Source organism: Bactrocera dorsalis, chromosome 5 (genome assembly GCF_023373825.1).
Source record: "Bactrocera dorsalis isolate Fly_Bdor chromosome 5, ASM2337382v1, whole genome shotgun sequence".
NCBI lineage: Eukaryota > Metazoa > Arthropoda > Insecta > Diptera > Tephritidae > Bactrocera > Bactrocera dorsalis.
Window position 1 is genome coordinate 20,432,878 of NC_064307.1, and position 18,050 is coordinate 20,450,927.

At 38.7% G+C, this 18,050-nt stretch overlaps 3 protein-coding genes across 4 annotated transcripts in view; 1 reads left to right on the forward strand and 2 right to left on the reverse strand.

Annotated features, from left to right (window-relative positions):
- The window catches only part of LOC105230045 (TSC22 domain family protein 1), a 36,630-nt gene extending 24,323 nt beyond the window's left edge, over window positions 1-12,307 (reverse strand). For both annotated transcript variants that reach the window (XM_049457485.1, XM_049457484.1), the window contains exons 1-2: window positions 11,837-12,307; window positions 1,652-7,429 (exon numbers count right to left, since the gene is read on the reverse strand). In XM_049457485.1, coding sequence (XP_049313442.1) covers window positions 1,652-3,151 — 1,500 coding nt within the window. In that variant the 5' untranslated portion in view covers window positions 3,152-7,429; window positions 11,837-12,307. The remainder of the gene's footprint in view (window positions 1-1,651; window positions 7,430-11,836) is intronic.
- Window positions 12,308-13,414: 1,107 nt separating this feature from the next.
- Window positions 13,415-15,131, forward strand: LOC105230048 (queuine tRNA-ribosyltransferase accessory subunit 2). The gene is made up of 6 exons (XM_011210618.4): window positions 13,415-13,626; window positions 13,693-13,961; window positions 14,013-14,194; window positions 14,254-14,635; window positions 14,694-14,819; window positions 14,879-15,131. The coding sequence occupies exons 1-6, from the start codon at window positions 13,516-13,518 to the stop codon at window positions 15,075-15,077; spliced, it is 1,269 nt and encodes a 422-aa protein (XP_011208920.2). The 5' UTR covers window positions 13,415-13,515; the 3' UTR covers window positions 15,078-15,131.
- On the reverse strand, window positions 15,110-16,531 carry LOC105230046 (GDP-D-glucose phosphorylase 1). Its single transcript, XM_029551898.2, has 5 exons — window positions 16,280-16,531; window positions 15,840-16,229; window positions 15,468-15,783; window positions 15,286-15,415; window positions 15,110-15,212 (listed from the first exon to the last, which is right to left on the reverse strand). Exons 1-4 carry the CDS (start codon window positions 16,421-16,423, stop codon window positions 15,312-15,314), a joined length of 954 nt encoding a protein of 317 aa, XP_029407758.2. The 5' UTR covers window positions 16,424-16,531; the 3' UTR covers window positions 15,110-15,212; window positions 15,286-15,311.
- Between the last annotated feature and the right edge of the window lie 1,519 nt (window positions 16,532-18,050).

Here is an 18,050-nt window from a genome sequence, read left to right on the forward strand (position 1 = left end):
ACGCCAAAAAAGATGTTCGTCTGTCTGTTGTGATTGCAGGTTTTCGACGTCGAACATTCCTTGTGTTTGGTGACGTGCGTTTTTTGCAGGCCAGAGGTGGGTGCGTATTTTGGCTGCAACAAGATAATGGTCCGAGTCAATGTTAGGACCTCGGAGCGCACGCACATCTATAAAACTGGAGACATGTTTTCCGTCTATTACAACATGATCGATCTGGTTGGTGACTTTTCGATTCGGACACAGCCCGGTAGCTTGATGAATTTTTCTATGCTGGAATCCAGTACAACATATTTCGGGCCCTGGCGAAGTCGATCAGCCTCAACCCATTTGGGGAAGTTGCCTCATAGATGCTGAATTCACTGACCGTTGTTCCAAAGTATCGTCTTAGTTCAGGTTAGGTTAAAAAGTGCGATTCGACAGCTTAAACCGCTCGTGCGCTGTGATACATGAAACTCCTAATTGATCATAAAGATCCGCATAATTTGACAAATCGCTTTGAGTCCAACACAAATATGTTAAGACGGTTTCTATCAGTTTCGGCTATCTCTACAGGTTCGCTAATAGTATGACTACCGAGATGTTTCAACCTGATAGGATAACCTGGACTCAGCTCGTTTCTACTGCAATGTAAAAGGGACAAGTGTGCCGCCTGTTGCTTGCTATTACCCAGCCCAGAACGCAAGATGGCAGCGAAGTACCGACACGTTCCCAGAATTCTGAACTTAAGCATGCCGGCCTTCAAGCAAACACAAAAGTGTTAAAAAAGAAGGCTTTGCTAGAAGGCCGGCATTTCCATTCTCAAGACAGTCAGGTCTACGTAACTGGAACGGATCCGGATTTTTATTCGGCCAAGTCCTGTCAACTCGGCAGAATTCTGTCGCTACAATAACCGCTATTGATATTGAGATCACAGAATGTCTGCGTTTAAGCAAACTGTCAGCAAGCTCTAGGTTAAGATATTGTCGCTTGATAAGTTGGACTTCTGAGCAGTATATCTACTGCTTCCTTGATCTGGTTGTCTGAAGCTAGCAGTTCATACTGCCGACAAAGTCTGTCTCTAACTAAAGATCAGCTTAGAAAGATTCAGCTACGCTATTTACAGGTAAGTACGATATGCAAGGAAGAAATTGCAAGGATTTGGCTCCATGACGCAGTCATCTAGGTTATCAGGGATGCAATAGATATTATGGAGGATATCCGAAAGATCCAGTTTGTGTTCCTAGCTATGTATAATAGCATTCTTTTCTGCAATGCATTTACTAGCTATTTTTACGACTGCTAAATGCCTAGTTGCTTGATTATGACAAGCATTTCAAAGCTGAAGCTTCTTCTCTCTTATTATATGTAGGGTTCAACACGGAAATCGCTCTCGGCGTAAAATCCAAGAAGATCTCAGTGGAAATTATCTAATTTATGTAGTGAAGAGGTTTTCGTGAGATTTGACTTAAATTTTTCGAACAAAACAATGAAGAAAAACCTACTGTGTACTCTTAGAAGAATTCTAAAATAACAAAAATTTAAGATGCTTAATTTTGTTCTCATAAGGCGTAAGTAAACGTTTTGTCTGACATAAATAGTTTGTTAGAAGACGATGTTTCGCAAAGAGACTGCCAAACTTAAAGCGTGATTGATTTTCAAGTAAAACACTCACCTGACAGAACTTGATGAAATTCTCGACAACTATCGATTTATCCGAGAGCGTCATTTGACCGGTGAAACGCACACCTAATTGTTTCAAATTTTCCTTCTTCTTCGCCGGCAACTTATTCATATGCTGGAATATGCCCTCCTCCACCTTGTGCGATGGATGCACATCAAAATTGTCTTTGATGGTGAAGGTAGCCAATGGCTTGGGCGCGCTAGCCGCCGAACTCGAGTGTAACATAGCGAAATCCGAACTGCCAGTGGCGGCGCCCTCGGAAGAAGTATTCGAGTTGGAAGCGTTGAGGTGTGAGCTGGGAAAGGCCAAATTGGATACCTCCATGGAGGATTCATTCGAGTTGGAACTATTTGTAGCCGTCATGTGATGCATATCGAAAATGGTGTGTTTGGAATCATGATCGAAGACGTCCAGCGCATTGGCATCAAGACTATTCGAAGTGCGCGATACGGAGGACAATAGAGCGGCGGCTTTGCGTGACGAGCGTGATTTATGCGACGTGCTACTATCCAAATCGATCAAGCTAGACGACGATGATGTTGAAGCTGGCGCTTGACCAGCTGAGGCGCTGCCGGCGGCAGCATCACCTTGCGGTTCGCTATTATTATAATCGTTCGAGTGACGCAGGTATTTTAGGAATTCAAAGGAACCATCAAAATGCTGTGCACCACTCGGATTGGCAGCAATAGGTGTGCCCGATTGATTGCTATTCTGCAATTGTGTTATAGGATGTGGTGTGCCGGACGCAGCGCTGACCATTGGACTCGCACCGGCAGCTGTAGTCCAACGCTGTGGCGTTGTTGGATAATTTGGCGTCGTCGCAGCTGATGTCAGGTGCGGTGAAGCGAGGTGATTATGTGAATGAAAGGCATTGCTGGGAGCGGCTAGACTGCCAGGTGTGTGCGGTGCGTGACCGGCGTAAGGATGTTGTGCATGTGGATGTGGATGCGGGTGGTGTGGCAGATGAGTATTGGGATGTTGGGGTGTATGATGTGCAGCATGCAAATGTGCGCCATGTTGCAGCTGTTGCACGCCGGCCGGTGCCGTATTGGAGGCGTTGGCGGGCGTTAATGCGGAAGTGTTGGCCGTTTCCGTGCCGCCACAATTACCAATGGAATTCATTGCGGCCACACCATTATTATATGGCTGTTCAATGCCGCTTGGTAACCCCGTCGTGTTGGCGCCAGCGCTTAAATTGGCATTGTTGTTGGTGTTGCCACTATTACCAACACCACCATTGTAATACTGTTGTTGTTGCTGTTGCTGCGTTGCTGCCTGCTGCGCTGTTAATGATGATGATGAGGCTGCGGCAGCAGCTGCTGGCGATGGCGGCGCTGGTGACGTGCCAGCGCCCGCACCCGAGCCGAACACTTGAAAATCCTCGAAGGGCGAAAACTTTAACTCGCCATTGCTCAAATACTTGGCGAATTCTGATGAATCGTTGAGGGAATTGAGGAAGAACGAGCTGAAATTGCTGGATATGCAGGACATTTTCGTTTTTCTTTATTCTGCTTGTTGTTGTATGTGTGTGTTTGCGTCGTTTTTTGTTATTTTTCTAATTCAGGCGCACACTTTTTGTATGTCTGCGTCGACTCCACACGGTTTTGCTCCAGCCTGTGTTTTATGCGCCTTTCGCTTGTGTTTGTTGTTGTTTATTTTTATTTTTTGTTGTTGTGTGGGTTTGTCGCGCCGTGTTTGCGCGCTGTGTGGCACCGTGTTGTGCTGCTAGTGCACTGTTGCTTTATTATGATTGTTTTGTATTGGATTTTTTTTTGCTGTTGCTTTTTTTTGATTCTCCCTTTATTTTCACGTTGTGGGGGTCACGCGTGTTGTTTTGGTTTGGTAGGTGGAAGTTTGTGTGTTAACGTGTTAATAATACTGTTAAGAATACCTACGACCTTGTTAATTTCCACTTGTTTTCTTTTTTCAATTTTTATTTTTTTGTTATTGTTGCATTTTTAAAGCTTCTTTGCATTATAGGAAATATCGGTGTTTCACTATTTTATTTACTATTACTTCATTTTTGTTGTAATTAGCACATAATACACTAAGCTTAGCATGTAAATTTGTTGTTTTTGTTTTTGTTATTACTCATTACTTATGAATTATTATATACATATTTTTAAATTATTTAATTTGATTACTTGTGGTTTATTTTGTATTTTACGCTTTAGTCTCGCTTCGACTGTACTAATTAGTTTAGAAAATGGCACATAATTTGTTGGTCTTCCCGTTTATGGAAAGCGCGTAGACCAGTTTTGTTTGTTGTTGTTATTGTTGTAATTTTCAGCAATGTTTCAACTTAAGCTACAGATATTATTTTGTAGTTTTAACTTTAATTTTTTTGATTTTAATTTTTACTTTTTTAGTTTTATTTTTAATTTTTATAATTTTTTTCTTTTATATCTTTTCTTAACTAATATTGTAACAACAGCACTTCACAATTGCTTAAAATTAAAATTGTAAAGAAAGCACAAGTGCATATAATACTCAGCACATGCACGACAACACAATACATATACTATATACGCACACACATACATACACGCACGTATATGCCTATACACTAACACTATTGCAGGCGCTTATACCCCATACGTCGCTTTAATTCGATTTTACTTTTGAATTAACCACACACATGCGCGCACATTTGAACAATTGCTTGAGTGATTTTATTGTAGTTTTTGTTATTGTTGTTGTTGTGGTTGTAAGCGTGCGCTTCCTTTGCCCCGCCTTGACGTTGGCGTTGACGTTTTGGTTTGGTTTGGTTTGAGAGCACACACACACGCTTTGCTTTGCTTTGCCAGTGCCTGTGCCTATTCAATATTCAATTGCACTTTCTTGTGCAGATATTTTCTATTCACAAACACCACTACAACTACGTACATACATACATGGATACGTACGTACAAAAACTACAACTGCTGCTATCTATTTTCGCTCAATTTTCATCGCTTTGCGCTATGTACCCGTATTCGTGTGCGTGCGTATGTTTGTGTGTGTTTGCTTCGACTTTAATTTTAAATATTAAAAATTATGAATTTTCTTTCGCCACTTTTCTTCGCTTTACGAAAACGGCTTCGTCTCGTCGCATGCCGACGCGTCGCTCGCTTGCTGGCTGGCTGAATGACTAGCTGGCTTGTCGCGCAATTGTTGTTGGAAGTGTGCCTCTAGCTGTTTGCTATCGCTATTTCCACACTACTATTAGACTGTGTGTGTTGTTGTTGCTGTTGTTGCTTTTGGTCCGGCCGGCCCAGGCGTGTGCGAGCGTCAAGCAGGCAGCAGGCAGGCAGTCAGTCAGTCAGAAAGGCAGTAAAGCCGCAGCGCAGCGTGTTTCAGTTGGATTTTCACTTTAATTTTCTTAGTTTTCTTTCCGTTTGCTTGGTGTTTTACTTGTTTCTGGCCTTCTAGCTGTGAGGTTTCCTTTACTTTTCGCTTATTTTTTATTATTTTCTATTATTTTTATTGCTTTTGCCACATTTCTGCGCCACAGTCGTATTTTATTACATTCGTTCTATGCCGTTATGTGTGTATTTTAATTTTTATAAACTCGTTACGGTTAGCAGCGTACTTAGTTTTCGACTAGTCTTTCTATTTTAGCTATTAGCTGTGTCTAGTCTGCGCGTTAGACGAATTTCTTTATGCCACACTCGAGCGTTCAACGTTCTTCAAATGCTTGTTGCGTGTATACAATGCTGGTATTTTGTGGCCGTAACACTGCCGTCAAGCGTTTAGCTGCCGCTATATTTAAGTCCTGCTACCTCAGCTGCGTCTTCTACGACGGTATATACTATATGCTGCTGCTTAGCGCCGTGTCGCATGTTCACAGTGCTCAATGTTGCAACTTTCTATGCGCTGCTTACCTTCCACAACTACTTTTCTGCGTCATTAGTTGTGTCTTGTTGTTGTTGTGTTGCATTTTTCATACCCATATCCGTTTGTACCTGTGTGTGGTAGTAGTGACGACCTGCGATACCGCACAACTAGTATGGCCACAAGTTTCTCCAATAATTTTGCACTTTTTGTAGACAATTTTATTTTCTGATTTTTGTTTTTTTTGGTTTTTGTGTGTTATTTGTTCTTGCTGACCGCAGCAGCGCACTGAATCAACAGCAGCAGCAGCAGCCTAAATCGTAACGAAACGAGACGAACGATTTCAATTGAGCTCAGTCGACTTCGTAACGAAATAAAATCGTATTGTGTTTGCCGCTTAAACCGAAAATATTGCCGTCACGCACCGTACCGCACAGATCTCGTACTAAATGTGAATCTGTCTGGATATGCTGAAGGAAGTAGTTAACCGTAGGCAGGCAGCGACAATTTTGAGGATTTTGATTTCACACACTCACGCGCGCTGCGCGCACACAACCGACGATAACAATGGCAACGACGACTACGACGATGACGACGAGGCGATGAGTACGCCGATGACGACGAGTTTTCTTCTGCCTCCGGCTCTGCTTCTCTTTTTCCACCGTCGGCTTCCACTTCCTTCGTAGTGTGATTACGCGTAAGGCAGGCAGGCAGGCAGGCAGGCAGTCAGGCAAGCAGACAAGCGCACGCAGTCAGGGAAACAACAGGCACTAGCTTAACGAAGCAAGACGTTCCGACCGGCCAACTGTTCAGCCATTCTCCTGTGCGTCTATCGTTGCTTAAAGATTTTTTTTTTGATATTTGGGTAGGTAAGCGTCGTCACACTCGACGCCAAATCGTAGAGGCAGTCAAATTCGTTGATTTTACACGATGTTTTGTTGTCGCTTTACGGCAGCGTGCCGTATCGTCTGTCTATTTCACTGGCCAAACATAGCTAGCGCTACATAACCATATAATTTTGAGTCTCTATGTAGTAGTATGTGTGCCGCAGCCAGCTAAGGAAAAACGTGCTTTGATTATGACGACGACGACGACGCCGTCGCTATGCCAGACCAACGCTCGTGGTACGCTCGCTCGCGGATCTCGCCGGCCGCAAAGGGGTGTTGCTCAAATGGAAATTTATTTTAAACAATTTTTATGTTTAACCCTTAAATGCCGCGCGTACCGTCTCCAAGCGGCCGTCACTCGGCTGAGCAAATAAATACTAACTGACTGACTGACTGAGTGAGTTTCGCAAACTTAAACAATTTCAAATGCTTTGCAGTCAACTGAGCTCTGTGGCTCAGCAAACCTGGCCACTCAACTTGCTCGCACACAGCTTAGAAACGCTCACAGCGCTGTAGTTTTTGCTTTCGATTTTGCTAGTTAGTAGTGCTCGGTGCGTTTTTATTGCTCTCTCTGTTGTTGTTGTTCGCTGGGGGGTATGTGTGTGGCGGCACGTATGTGTGTTAGCTTGTGGATTTGTGGGGGTCTTTTTAGTGTTTTTGGTGTGTGTTGCTTTGCCAGGCTATTTGGCGCTCTGCTTTTGCTGTCTCTTCGTAGACACTTTGTTTTGACTCGTTCGGCTTTTGCCTTTTTGGGCTGCTCTGCAAGCGTTTACAAGCGCTGCGGCTTCGACGGCTGCTCTCTTGTGGCGAGAGCGCTCTCTGTCAATATTATTAAATAAAAAAGTGTAGCTGCTGCCCTCCTTTGGCGTTCGCACTCATTCACTGTTTTGCTACGTCGTTCGTAAGGTATATCTCGCCATGTACCCTATTGTATATGGGGTTATGTTGGTTGTGTAGTTTAAATATTTCAAATATGAAATTCCGAGGCGGTAACGCAGAATGATTTGTCTGGTCTAAGCAGATAACAGGAGGACGTGAGTTGCCATTTGCACCTTCTGCTGGTCAAGTGCTGAAATGAGAGATGAAGGAAGGAATTTAGTTTTCACATAAATATTGCTAAAATACCGTGCTTTTAAGATAGGGCGGGTCGAGACGATGTTGGTAACAATGTCATTATGGGCGTTTGTGCAAAAGTTCTCGTTTCTCATTCAAAATTGGTGATGGGAAGAATTCCAACATATCAAAAAATAAAATAAATTTTCGAAATGGGTCTTCTTCTTGGCAAAAATTTCCCTCAAATGACCAATTTTATGTATTGTGCGGCTAAAGAGTCAGTCCATACAAATATAAAGTGGAGCTCCTTTCATAAGATTTCAGCCGAAAAATTCTCAAGCATGCGAAAGATTCTCAGCCATACGAAAGATTCTCAGTCATCCGATAGCCACTAAATGAAACCCTTTCTTCGGTACCCATTGGTCCGAATTGTAAGAAACAAAAAAAATGTGGACCGTTCTCTAATTCTTCAATACTCACGAAACTATCACGAGTCTTGAATAATATATTAATTATGGAACGAGGATGCACCAGGCAATATCAAGTAGATGAGTGATCTGAACGATATTCGACCTAAGTAGTGTATATGTTAGGTTAGGTTAGGTTAAAATATCGACCTAAGAATTATTTAACTTGGGTACCATAGAACGCCTGTCCGTTGTGGTACCTATAATATCCTAAAAACTGGATCATAAGACCCAAACAGATCGACAAAGCGCTTTAAGACTCACAAATTTGTTGAGACAGCTAATAGCAGTTTCGGCTATGTCTTTTGGTTCGCCGAAGATAAGAGTACCGAGATGTTGAACTTTGCTCGAGGCAAGTAGTTCAGCGGATTTCGTGCGTTCTACTCTAGGCCAGATGGACCCCACACTGGAACTGGCCGTCGACCAGCGCGTACTAAGCATACAAGAGGTACATTGATCCAGTGTTAGAACACAAGTTGGAGAAACAGCCCAGTTCCATTCGGACGTGAGGATAGCAGGAGTGCCCTATTTGACTAGCTCATCAGTTTTGTAATTTCCAGCGATTTCGGCACCTAATGTTGAAGTAGCTTGATGCTATTTCTAGTGAAGACAGACTGTGTGAGGCCTGAGCGGTAAATGTAATGTTCTTTAAAATATTGTAGCTTTGGCAAAGGTATAGAAGATTCCAACAATGTGGATAATTTACATGTTATAAATCATGGAGATTTATAACTTATTGATGCGGTGAAGCTTTTCGAATTGAATGGATGGAATTCAAGATACATATCAGTCATTTCCATCTCGGCGATTTTAGGACCCAAATAGCGTTTTTTATAATTTTATGAAATCTTTTGGGATATCTTGGACTCTGTAAGCTATAGGTAAGATATGGTTCCGAGCATCATCCAGCTTAGCTTCATCTTTGATTTGAAGGAAGCTTCCTTAATGCATTTCCATGTTGTACTTACAATATCAGGGCCTACAAGGACACCAAAGCCCTAATGGAAATGAGCAGATAAACAATACAGAGATCTATTGTTTTTAGACTATAGCTTAATTATAATAATACCCAAATTTAGGTTAGCATATATATTATTTAAGTAAGTACGAGGGCGGTACATTCTTGTGGACAGCTGCAGTCAAAATTTCAGTAGAATCGGACTCGTAGTTATGTTTGGACCACGTGAGGAGGGGGTGGGACCGTAAATTATCGAAATATGGAAAGAAGGCAATATCGATCGGTAATTTAGTTCTTATTTTTGGAAGAGACATCACGCAAAGAAATCAAGAAGCATACGATGACTGTCAAAAACTGATTTCAACCTGGCTGATGAAGGATTTTGATAAGCAACGCCGAGGAATTCTGAAAATGGCTTTCATGGAGAACAAAGTGACAAAGGGCTCAATCTCGTAGTGACAGCCCGACGGTTGAAGGCGTGAGTCATATCCGGCAAGAAATATAGGATATGGGAAAGCTATCGGCGCCAGGGATATTGCGTATGCTTATCCCAAACAACATGCGCAACCGTAACATCACTTCACAGCAGTGTTTGAGTCAGTTTAAGTGCAATCTAATTGCGATTTCGCGACATTTCGAAACAAAGAAGCAGTTGAAACAGCGGACTTCCGCCAGTGCACCTGTGCCGAAGAAGACGGAGGCTGTTCTATCCGCCGAAAAAGCAATGACAACTACGTTCTGTGATTCAAATGGAGAGATCTATACTTGGAAAAGAGTTTTTGGAGAATAATCAGGTTGAGTCAACTAGACGAACCAAAAAAAAAAACTATGAGACCCAAAAATCTTTTTTTGCAATTTTTTCTATAGTGGGCAAAGCACTTTACCAGTTTTCGTTTATTTCAGTTTTTATTTTTAACACCAGACGGATTAACAGTAGTCCAACCTTAAGCACATTTATCAGTTAGAAATGTATTTTAAGGTATTATATGCTGTAAATGATAGCAACAGAGTAGGCTGACTTAAAGTCTTATCAACGCTAGATACTTCGACAAACATATGTACATATGTACATAGGTGTATGTGTTTGAAACTTTGTATATTTTGTTAATACTCGCTAAATTAGAACAAGATTTTTTTAAATTAGCTTATATTTCTACTTATTTACTACTAAGAACAAAACTTAGTAAGGCTTTCTTCATAATTTTAAAATTCATAATATATTCTTTAAAATCTATGTGGGCTCCTTTAAAATAATTCCCCTTGAATACACTTGTGCCAACTTTTTTCCAAACCTCGAAACAGTTATTAAAGTCAATTTCCGGAATAGCCTTCAATGCTCTTAGCGATTCACGTTTAATGTCTTTAATTGACTCAAGACGGGTTTCCAGGAGCGGTTGTTTCAGTTTGCTGAGTTGCCAGAAGTCACACGGAGCTAAATGAGGCGAATACAGTGGTAGCGACACGATATTGGTGCAAAATTTGGTGATAAACACAAGAGAAATGAATGCAGTATGCGACGGTGCATTATCGTGGTACAGGTAGGTAGGTAGGTAGGAGTGCAGCTCTATCGGGCTCAATTAGCACTGATGTGCCATTTTGATACACTAATCGTAGAAACCTCCTGTGTCTGCTATTACGTTTCACCTTCTCTCTCAAACCATTTTGAGGTTTCGATGAAACTACTTATGTCCGATATGCTTTTGGTGGAAATACAAAGACTAAGAGTTGCCGATCCATAATTCCGGCTTCTTTTTACGAATAGTTTCGTGCAAACGACGCATGACACTCAAATAGTGTTCCTTGTTGATAGTTGGTCGGTCGGAAAGAATTCGGAGAGTCCAACCATCGATAATCGAAGAAAAGTGTCAACATAACCTTGATTTGTGACGTGCTTTAACGAGGATTTTTCGGCTTCGGCTCATCGTTTCCACAATATTCGACCGATTGATCGTCTGTTTCCAGGTCGTAAGCATAGATCCAAGACTCGTTGCCGGTATTAAGACGTTTCCAGACATCCTTATACACGAAAAGCATTGTTTCACAGACGTTAACGCGACGCTGTTTTTTTAAAAAAAATTAGTGATTTTGGAACCAATCGTGCTTTCACTTTTTTTAGCTCTAAAGGATTTGAATTATTTGTCTAATCAAAACCACTTGCTCGGAGCAAACTTCATCGAAAGCCGTTTTCAACATTCTGAACGTTTCGGACCCGAAATTTGATTCCGCACTCAAAAGTTAATGCAACTTCTCCTGGAAGTGGATTCCCAAAAGAAAAAAGCTGCAAGCAGGATGGACCGAAATATAAGGTACCTAAGCATGTGGAACTGATTTTTTACTGCAGTGGAGCTAAGCTCAGAGTTGAAGTAGCAATATTCGGTAGATGTTAGTGCACGTTCGGTACGTACAAGGCGCTATAATATGGGCCTTAAAGCGGGAAGGCATAGAAAATAGACTTCTATAAATACGGCACAGAACGGCACGTCTGATTTTTGACCGAGAACATCAAAATTGGACTCCAGAAGATAAGAAAATGATTATAATCACTGCTGAATCGAAAATGAATTTGAATCAGTCCGATGGAATTCTTCTGGATATATTGATTTTATTAAGCACTTTCTAGAACCAGCAATGGATGCCCTGTTTTCAGCAGTCATGAAGCCAATCTTTCAGTATGGTCCTGCGTATGTATGTACGAGTATCCCTCAGTTTCTGAAACATCGATATGCAATTTTTTTTACACAAAAAATTTTAAATCAAACTTATATGGTTTCCCGAATTTTCTATAAAACGCCCTAATATCTAATATACCAGCCAAACATGTATTGGCAGATTTCTATTTATTTGCATACATACATACACATTGTACGTCGGTATGTATGATAATAGCAGAAAGTAAATAGTTCCACCGCACTTTGCACACAACGCCCAATCAAATATTTACCGTCAACCCTTGCCATATTGAGCTGCAAATTGCGGTTTTAACACATTCAAACTTTACCTTTTCCGCTGCGCTTGGATTTTTTTCATTTGTATTTTGAACTGCTCAATTATGTTTATTCGTTATTCAAACACCAGGTATACACATATGAATCAAATTCACATACTTGTACAGATATTCACTGTCCGCACACTGTGACCACTAAAGCACTCATTCATTCGTATTTATTCTTCACTTAGAAAAGCATTTAAGCATATGTAATTTTTCAATTAATTTTAATTATAAACTTAATTAGGAAATATTTGAAAATTGTACACAATTGGGGAAAAGCTCTCACTATCGCACGCGTTCGCATATGGACCGTCACATGAGCGAAAGTGATGGCAGATAATAGCACAACGAATAAAAATAAAGACACTTTGTTTAAAATCAAAATTAATTCACACACGCTATTGCCGTTTTGCTGCTGCTGTCGTCCACCGTCATCGACAAATCGCTAGCGCAGAGCTCCTACCGCAACTGAAACGGATTCATCTAAAAGTCAATCCAATGCACGAGCAAAATGAGTGCCGAAGCAGCGGAGAAGCCGGCGCCGGCGGCGCAGCAACGAATGACAGTGTAAAGTTTAGTATATACATATGTACATATGTTTGTATTTGCAGCTCTCCGATAATTTGTTTATGCGGTGTGGGTCTCTTGGCTATTATTCGCCACAAGAGTAAGCTTTGCGCTAGTGAGGTGGGTCGAGTCAGGTATTGTCATTAGCACCCACTCTGTGGCAAAAAATCATAGTAAATATGTGAGTTATATTGTCAAATATATTTTGTATTTTACAGTTTTGGGCGGAAATACATATGCCAATTTGTATGCGATATGAGAGGATTGTAAAAAGAATTGTTTTAGAGAAAAGTTTTTATTTAACTGATTTTTTTTTTTTACAAATTTTGAAAAAAAGGGTCTGATGTTGAACAAGTTTTTTCTGCTCAAAATTATGTCTAATCCAAAGACCAAAAGAAACTATTAGTACAATAGATGAAAGGACTAGTCAAAATTTTGACTTTTGACAATATAGCTGCTTATTAAAACAGTGATTTTTGTGTGGCTTGAAATTGTTATAAAAAATCATAATCCTTTGATTTTTACCTGACACATAATTATATCTAAGAAGGTCGTGTGACAACTTCAAGCCGATAGGTCTATCCAGAGGCAAAAAAAAATTCATCACAGACTCTTAAAACAAGTCTCAGGTCTGAATAACGGATGTAAACAAATTATAAAACGGAAAGTGCAAATTGCGGATTCAAACAGTGTTACCTTAATTCGTTTAAGAACTTTTTTGTTGTTGTAACAACCCATTTTTTTAAATAATGCTACCGAGTTGACAGTCTGAGTGCTTACACCCTCAAGGAACAGGAGGGCTTTTGGGCTCTGGATAAACAAATGTTGTTACGATGTTTTATCATTTCCAATAACAAAACAGATCGGTTTGCATATAATATTTTTGAATCGTTCATTTTATACCAGCTACTAATTAAATAAATTCATATATTTTAAACCGATTTCCGAAATGAATATAACTTCTAATTATAACTTTTGCCTCTGCATCTGGCATCATTACGAACAGCTGATACATTAAAAAACGAGCACAAAAAAGAAATGTCAAAAAACAGCGTGTCCGGCCAAACTAAACATTTCATTACAATATTTTTAAATAATTAGCAAATATTTCTCTTTTCAAAATGAAATTCGTTGTAGAAAATATAAGCAAGTCTTCGGGACGCCTGGGGCATTTAGTACAAGCGGAAACGGGCAAGCGTTTTCGCACACCATTGCTGGTACAAACAACTAAAGTGAGTGCTTAGAGAAGATTTACACTGTTTCGTTGTGTCTTAAAAATATACACTATTGTAATGTAGGCGGGAAGCATTCCATATCTCAGTCGTGAGGTATTTGATTATATTACCAAAGAGACGCCAGCTTTACAGTTTTCATTATCTACCATCAATCATATGACGGAATCACTTAAACTGTTTAATGGCACAATTGGCGCATATGTAGGCTATCCAGAATGTTTGTCATTATTGTTGGTAAGGGACACTTGTACGACAACACCGAGTGGACATAATGACAAAGATATAATGCCACTTTTCACGAGAAGGGGAAAGGAAATGCTGACAGCGACAAGGTAACTAAATAAACCGACATTATATCTCATTGGTATAAAATTCTCTTATAGTTATATGGATGCAGTAGAAGTTCTTAAACCAGATATATATCAAGGACTTTGTGATGCTGATACCAATTTAGATAGCTCCAAAAAGCGCATAACGAAGTCTGTGGATCGAACAGCACAATTTATGGATCTTTGTTATGAGCGACATCAAAACTCAACAGTATTAAATAATAGCGGTTTATTCGGTAAATACAAACTTTTTGTTTCTGTCAGTTATTCAACTAAGTTTCTGTTTAAATTCCAGTTCCCATCGTTGGAGGCTACAGCACTTTTGCGCGTTCCGATTCTATCAAACATGCGAAGGCGAAAGGTGAAAGTATTACAAGTGGTTATATATTTGAGGGATTTCACAACAATGGACTCAGTGCCACAGAAGTGGATGTTGAGCAGCTCTTGAAAGTGATGACTCATAGTTTGAATGAACTAAACGTTGAGAAACCAAAAATGATGCCGGGCGCATATACACCACCCGCAATGTTGGAATTAATTTCTTTAGGTGTAGATATATTCGACACATCATATGCATACTGTGCTGCCACCAATTTCAAAGCGCTAACGTTCAATTTTGATTTAACAAAAACTGAAAGTGGAAACTGTTCGCCATTTTTGGACATAACTACTGATAGGTATGTAGTTGTGCGTTTTAAATTTAGAACTTGATTATTACTATTTTTAATATTACAGCTTGAAGGAGGACTTTACACCTCTGCTGGCAGACTGCGATTGTCTAACATGCAAGAAACATACGCGTGCGTACTTATATCATCTTTATAACACGAAAGAGATGGCTGGACCAATTCTAATTATGATGTAGGTTTTGAATATATTACTGTTATGTAAATAAACAAGTGTTTTTAATTTACTTTCAGACATAACTTGCACCACATGATGAAATTTTTCAATACAATTTGTAATTGTATAGCTGACGATAAACTACCTGATTTGGTCAAATTAGTTAATTATCAAGGGCACGATGCGGCACTCGATTATAGTATTAAGCTCAATACAAAAGCAATTAGTCGAAATGACCAGGGCAAAAGTTTTACAGTAGCTAAAGATGATCAATAAAATAAATTTCATAAATTTATTTAATATAAATTCCAGTTATATTTTAATTTTTATTTTTTTTAAATGAAAGTTTTTAATATTTTAAATGTAGTGCCGAGGAGCAGTAGTATCCTTTCTAGTGTACTTAACGTTGTCCTGGGTGGGTATACATTTTATATAGATGTATGTAAATAAAAAAAATATACTTTACACATTCTTATTTACTTACCAAACATAATTTATTGTTCTCATTTTCTACGCTTTGAAATAATCGTAAATTTCCTTAAACACATCGCCAGTTTCATTCTGTATTTTAGCTAGCACTTCTTGTTCTGTAAGTCTTTCGTACAGCTTTTCATCTACAAAAACACAATTTTTAATTTTTTCAAATATAAGGCTTTCAACACATACCTCCGACTGTCACATAACCAGCAACTTCACAAAATCCAATATTGTACGTATTCAAGTCCTTAACGTAACAAAATGATTTTCGACAAAACACAAATACTTTCAACACATTTCCCAAATTTTCACTTCGATTGGGAGTTAAAAACAAGTTGTGCGGAATGTCGTGTTCACACAACCAAATAATAAAGTTAAATAGTTTCTGTATTTGTGCATTTAAAGAATCTTCGTCAGCAGTTTTGTTAAATAAAAAGCATATCGCCTCTGTTGGCATTTTATCACTTAAACGATAAATGTTTGGTCTTTCCAACAATTCTAATTCCTGTAACAATATTTGATTTTTTTTTTAAACTGTTTAATTTGAAAATAAGCTCTTACCGCTTTATCACTATATAAATCGGTCGTAACATAGAGTAGATGTAAATGTAAGTGATTCACCGATGCCAAGGCACCAGGACTATTGTAACCAATACGAAATGCCTTTTCCTCGTCCCTAGTGTTTAGTAAGAATGTTATGCAAAATCTCAAAGCTGGAAGCGTCAAACGTTGTGGTTGTCCTGCTGCCACATCTGGACATATTAATGTATGATACCGTGTTAACGGACTCTTATTGATTATCATTGAAATAGCTGCTCCTTCATATGGTATGTTCATTAACAACTCCAACGATTTAATCTTTTTGAAATTGAAAGCCTTTTCATCAAATACTGGTTTCAAACTGCTTATAGTCTGCGGTAAGCGACGTAAACGTGTACGCTGTGGATTATACTGAAAACACAAGTTAATTTTTGAATAGCGAATCCTTTATTGAGGCATACCTCCATATATATTGTATTCCCCTGGAGATATTTAGTTTTTGTGACATTTAAGTTGTATGCAAATACATTGTCGATGTTATGCAGACTTAACCAAATCTTTTTTAATTCATAAAGATAACTGTTTGCGTTTGTTTTTAAATTCATTTTCAAGTAGCGCTACGTGTAAAATATTGAAATAATTTGCTAAGTGATAATAACTGCACTTTATTTACAATTTTTAAACAGCTGTGGGTACGAAATATTGCCATATTAATTCGCACTATTGTTTGTATTTTGTACATTGCCTTCAAAACTGTGCGCCGTTAGGAAATGTATTGTGCGGAAAAGCAAATCCTTACTACGACTTGACAGATGGCGCAGTTGAGGCGTAGGTTTTATAAAAGCCAAACTTGATTTTAAAAATTTTACATAAATAATATATGTCTAAGTATATCAAACTGTTCATGTATAGGACACACGGTTCATCATGTATATTTTTAGGTTAAATATATATAGTTAACTTAATTTATAAGATCTTTGAAACGCTTTGTTAACAGCAAACACATAAGCTTTACTGATTACAATACTATTGCTCTTACTTATTTAATAATTTCAAAATCATTGAAATTTTACATTTATTCCACAAATTTCAAATTGACTTTTAATTTATTTAATAATTTGAAAATCATTGTAATTTGTCATTAGTCCACATATTTTTTAATAAAATCACTTTTGCAATAAACTTTCCACTCGCGACGCGACTAACTAATCGGATCTGTAGAAATGGCGGCGGAAGTTTGACATAACATAGTGTTGCCACATCGTGAAAAGTCCATTATAGTGAAATAGCAGAGTTGTAGTCGCGTAATGTATTAGCTCAGTAGCCATCTGTTCGTCTTTCAAATGGTGATATTTTTTCCAGAGTGTATTACTTTACGAAAAATGCAATATTTTCCGAGAATATTATTAGCAAAAATAATAATTCATTATAAAATCTATGAAGATAGGTCAAAAATTAATTTTAAATTGAAAAAAATATTCAACTTTTCTTCTTAAAATGTTTTAAAGCGAATGCAGCCCTGCTCATAACTCACTTCAGTTGGCGTCCAATTGCTGCTGTCAGTTTCCGTTGGCGCGTGTGAAGAACTTCAAGCAGTAGTTTGTTAAAAATAGTTAATTTCTTTTAAAAGTGTTAATTAGTGCGGTATTTTTTCAAATGTGTCGTTAGTCGGGAGTAAATTCTACGTAAAATAAGTCGAAAATGTGTGCGGGCGTTAATATGTATATGTGTGTGCTTAGCAATATTGCTGGCGGCTGAGAGTTCGTGTGAAAAGCGTTGTGTGAATTGTAAAAAAAGTGTGTCAAAAATATAGTAAATAGTTTTTAACAAAATGTTATATATTCAATTGGGATATGGACAACAAATTGTGCATAATTTCAGGTGAGTGCTTTCTAAGTAAATAACAAAATATCCAATTAGAATTTGCAAGTGCACATCGCCTGCGACAGCTGCTCGTTTGACTGCATAAGTGTGTGTATGTATGTATATTTATATGCAATATATGCAAATGACAGCCAAATGTGCCGAAAACTTTACGAAGTAGGCTGAAATTACATGCAGGTGGCTTCCAAGCAGAAATTGTGACACTTTTTTTAACAAAAATATTTAGAGCACAATGGATAAAGCGAGAATTAGATTGTTAATATTTTTTCTATTTTTACTTTAATTGTATTTAAAAGAACATGTGCAGACAGTGCTTTAATGATAATCTTAAAACTATTTTTATTTATT

Coding starts and splice junctions, on each gene's coding strand:
- LOC105230048 (XM_011210618.4), top strand. CDS start 13,516: ATGAAATTCGTTGTAGAAAATATAAGCAAGTCTTCGGGACGCCTGGGG. Junction 13,627..13,692: donor TGCTGGTACAAACAACTAAA/GTGAGTGCTTAG, acceptor ATTGTAATGTAG/GCGGGAAGCATTCCATATCT. Junction 14,195..14,253: donor AAATAATAGCGGTTTATTCG/GTAAATACAAAC, acceptor TTTAAATTCCAG/TTCCCATCGTTGGAGGCTAC.
- LOC105230046 (XM_029551898.2), bottom strand. CDS start 16,423: ATGAATTTAAAAACAAACGCAAACAGTTATCTTTATGAATTAAAAAAG. Junction 15,784..15,839: donor ATTTATATAGTGATAAAGCG/GTAAGAGCTTAT, acceptor ATATTGTTACAG/GAATTAGAATTGTTGGAAAG. Junction 15,416..15,467: donor TGGTTATGTGACAGTCGGAG/GTATGTGTTGAA, acceptor GTGTTTTTGTAG/ATGAAAAGCTGTACGAAAGA.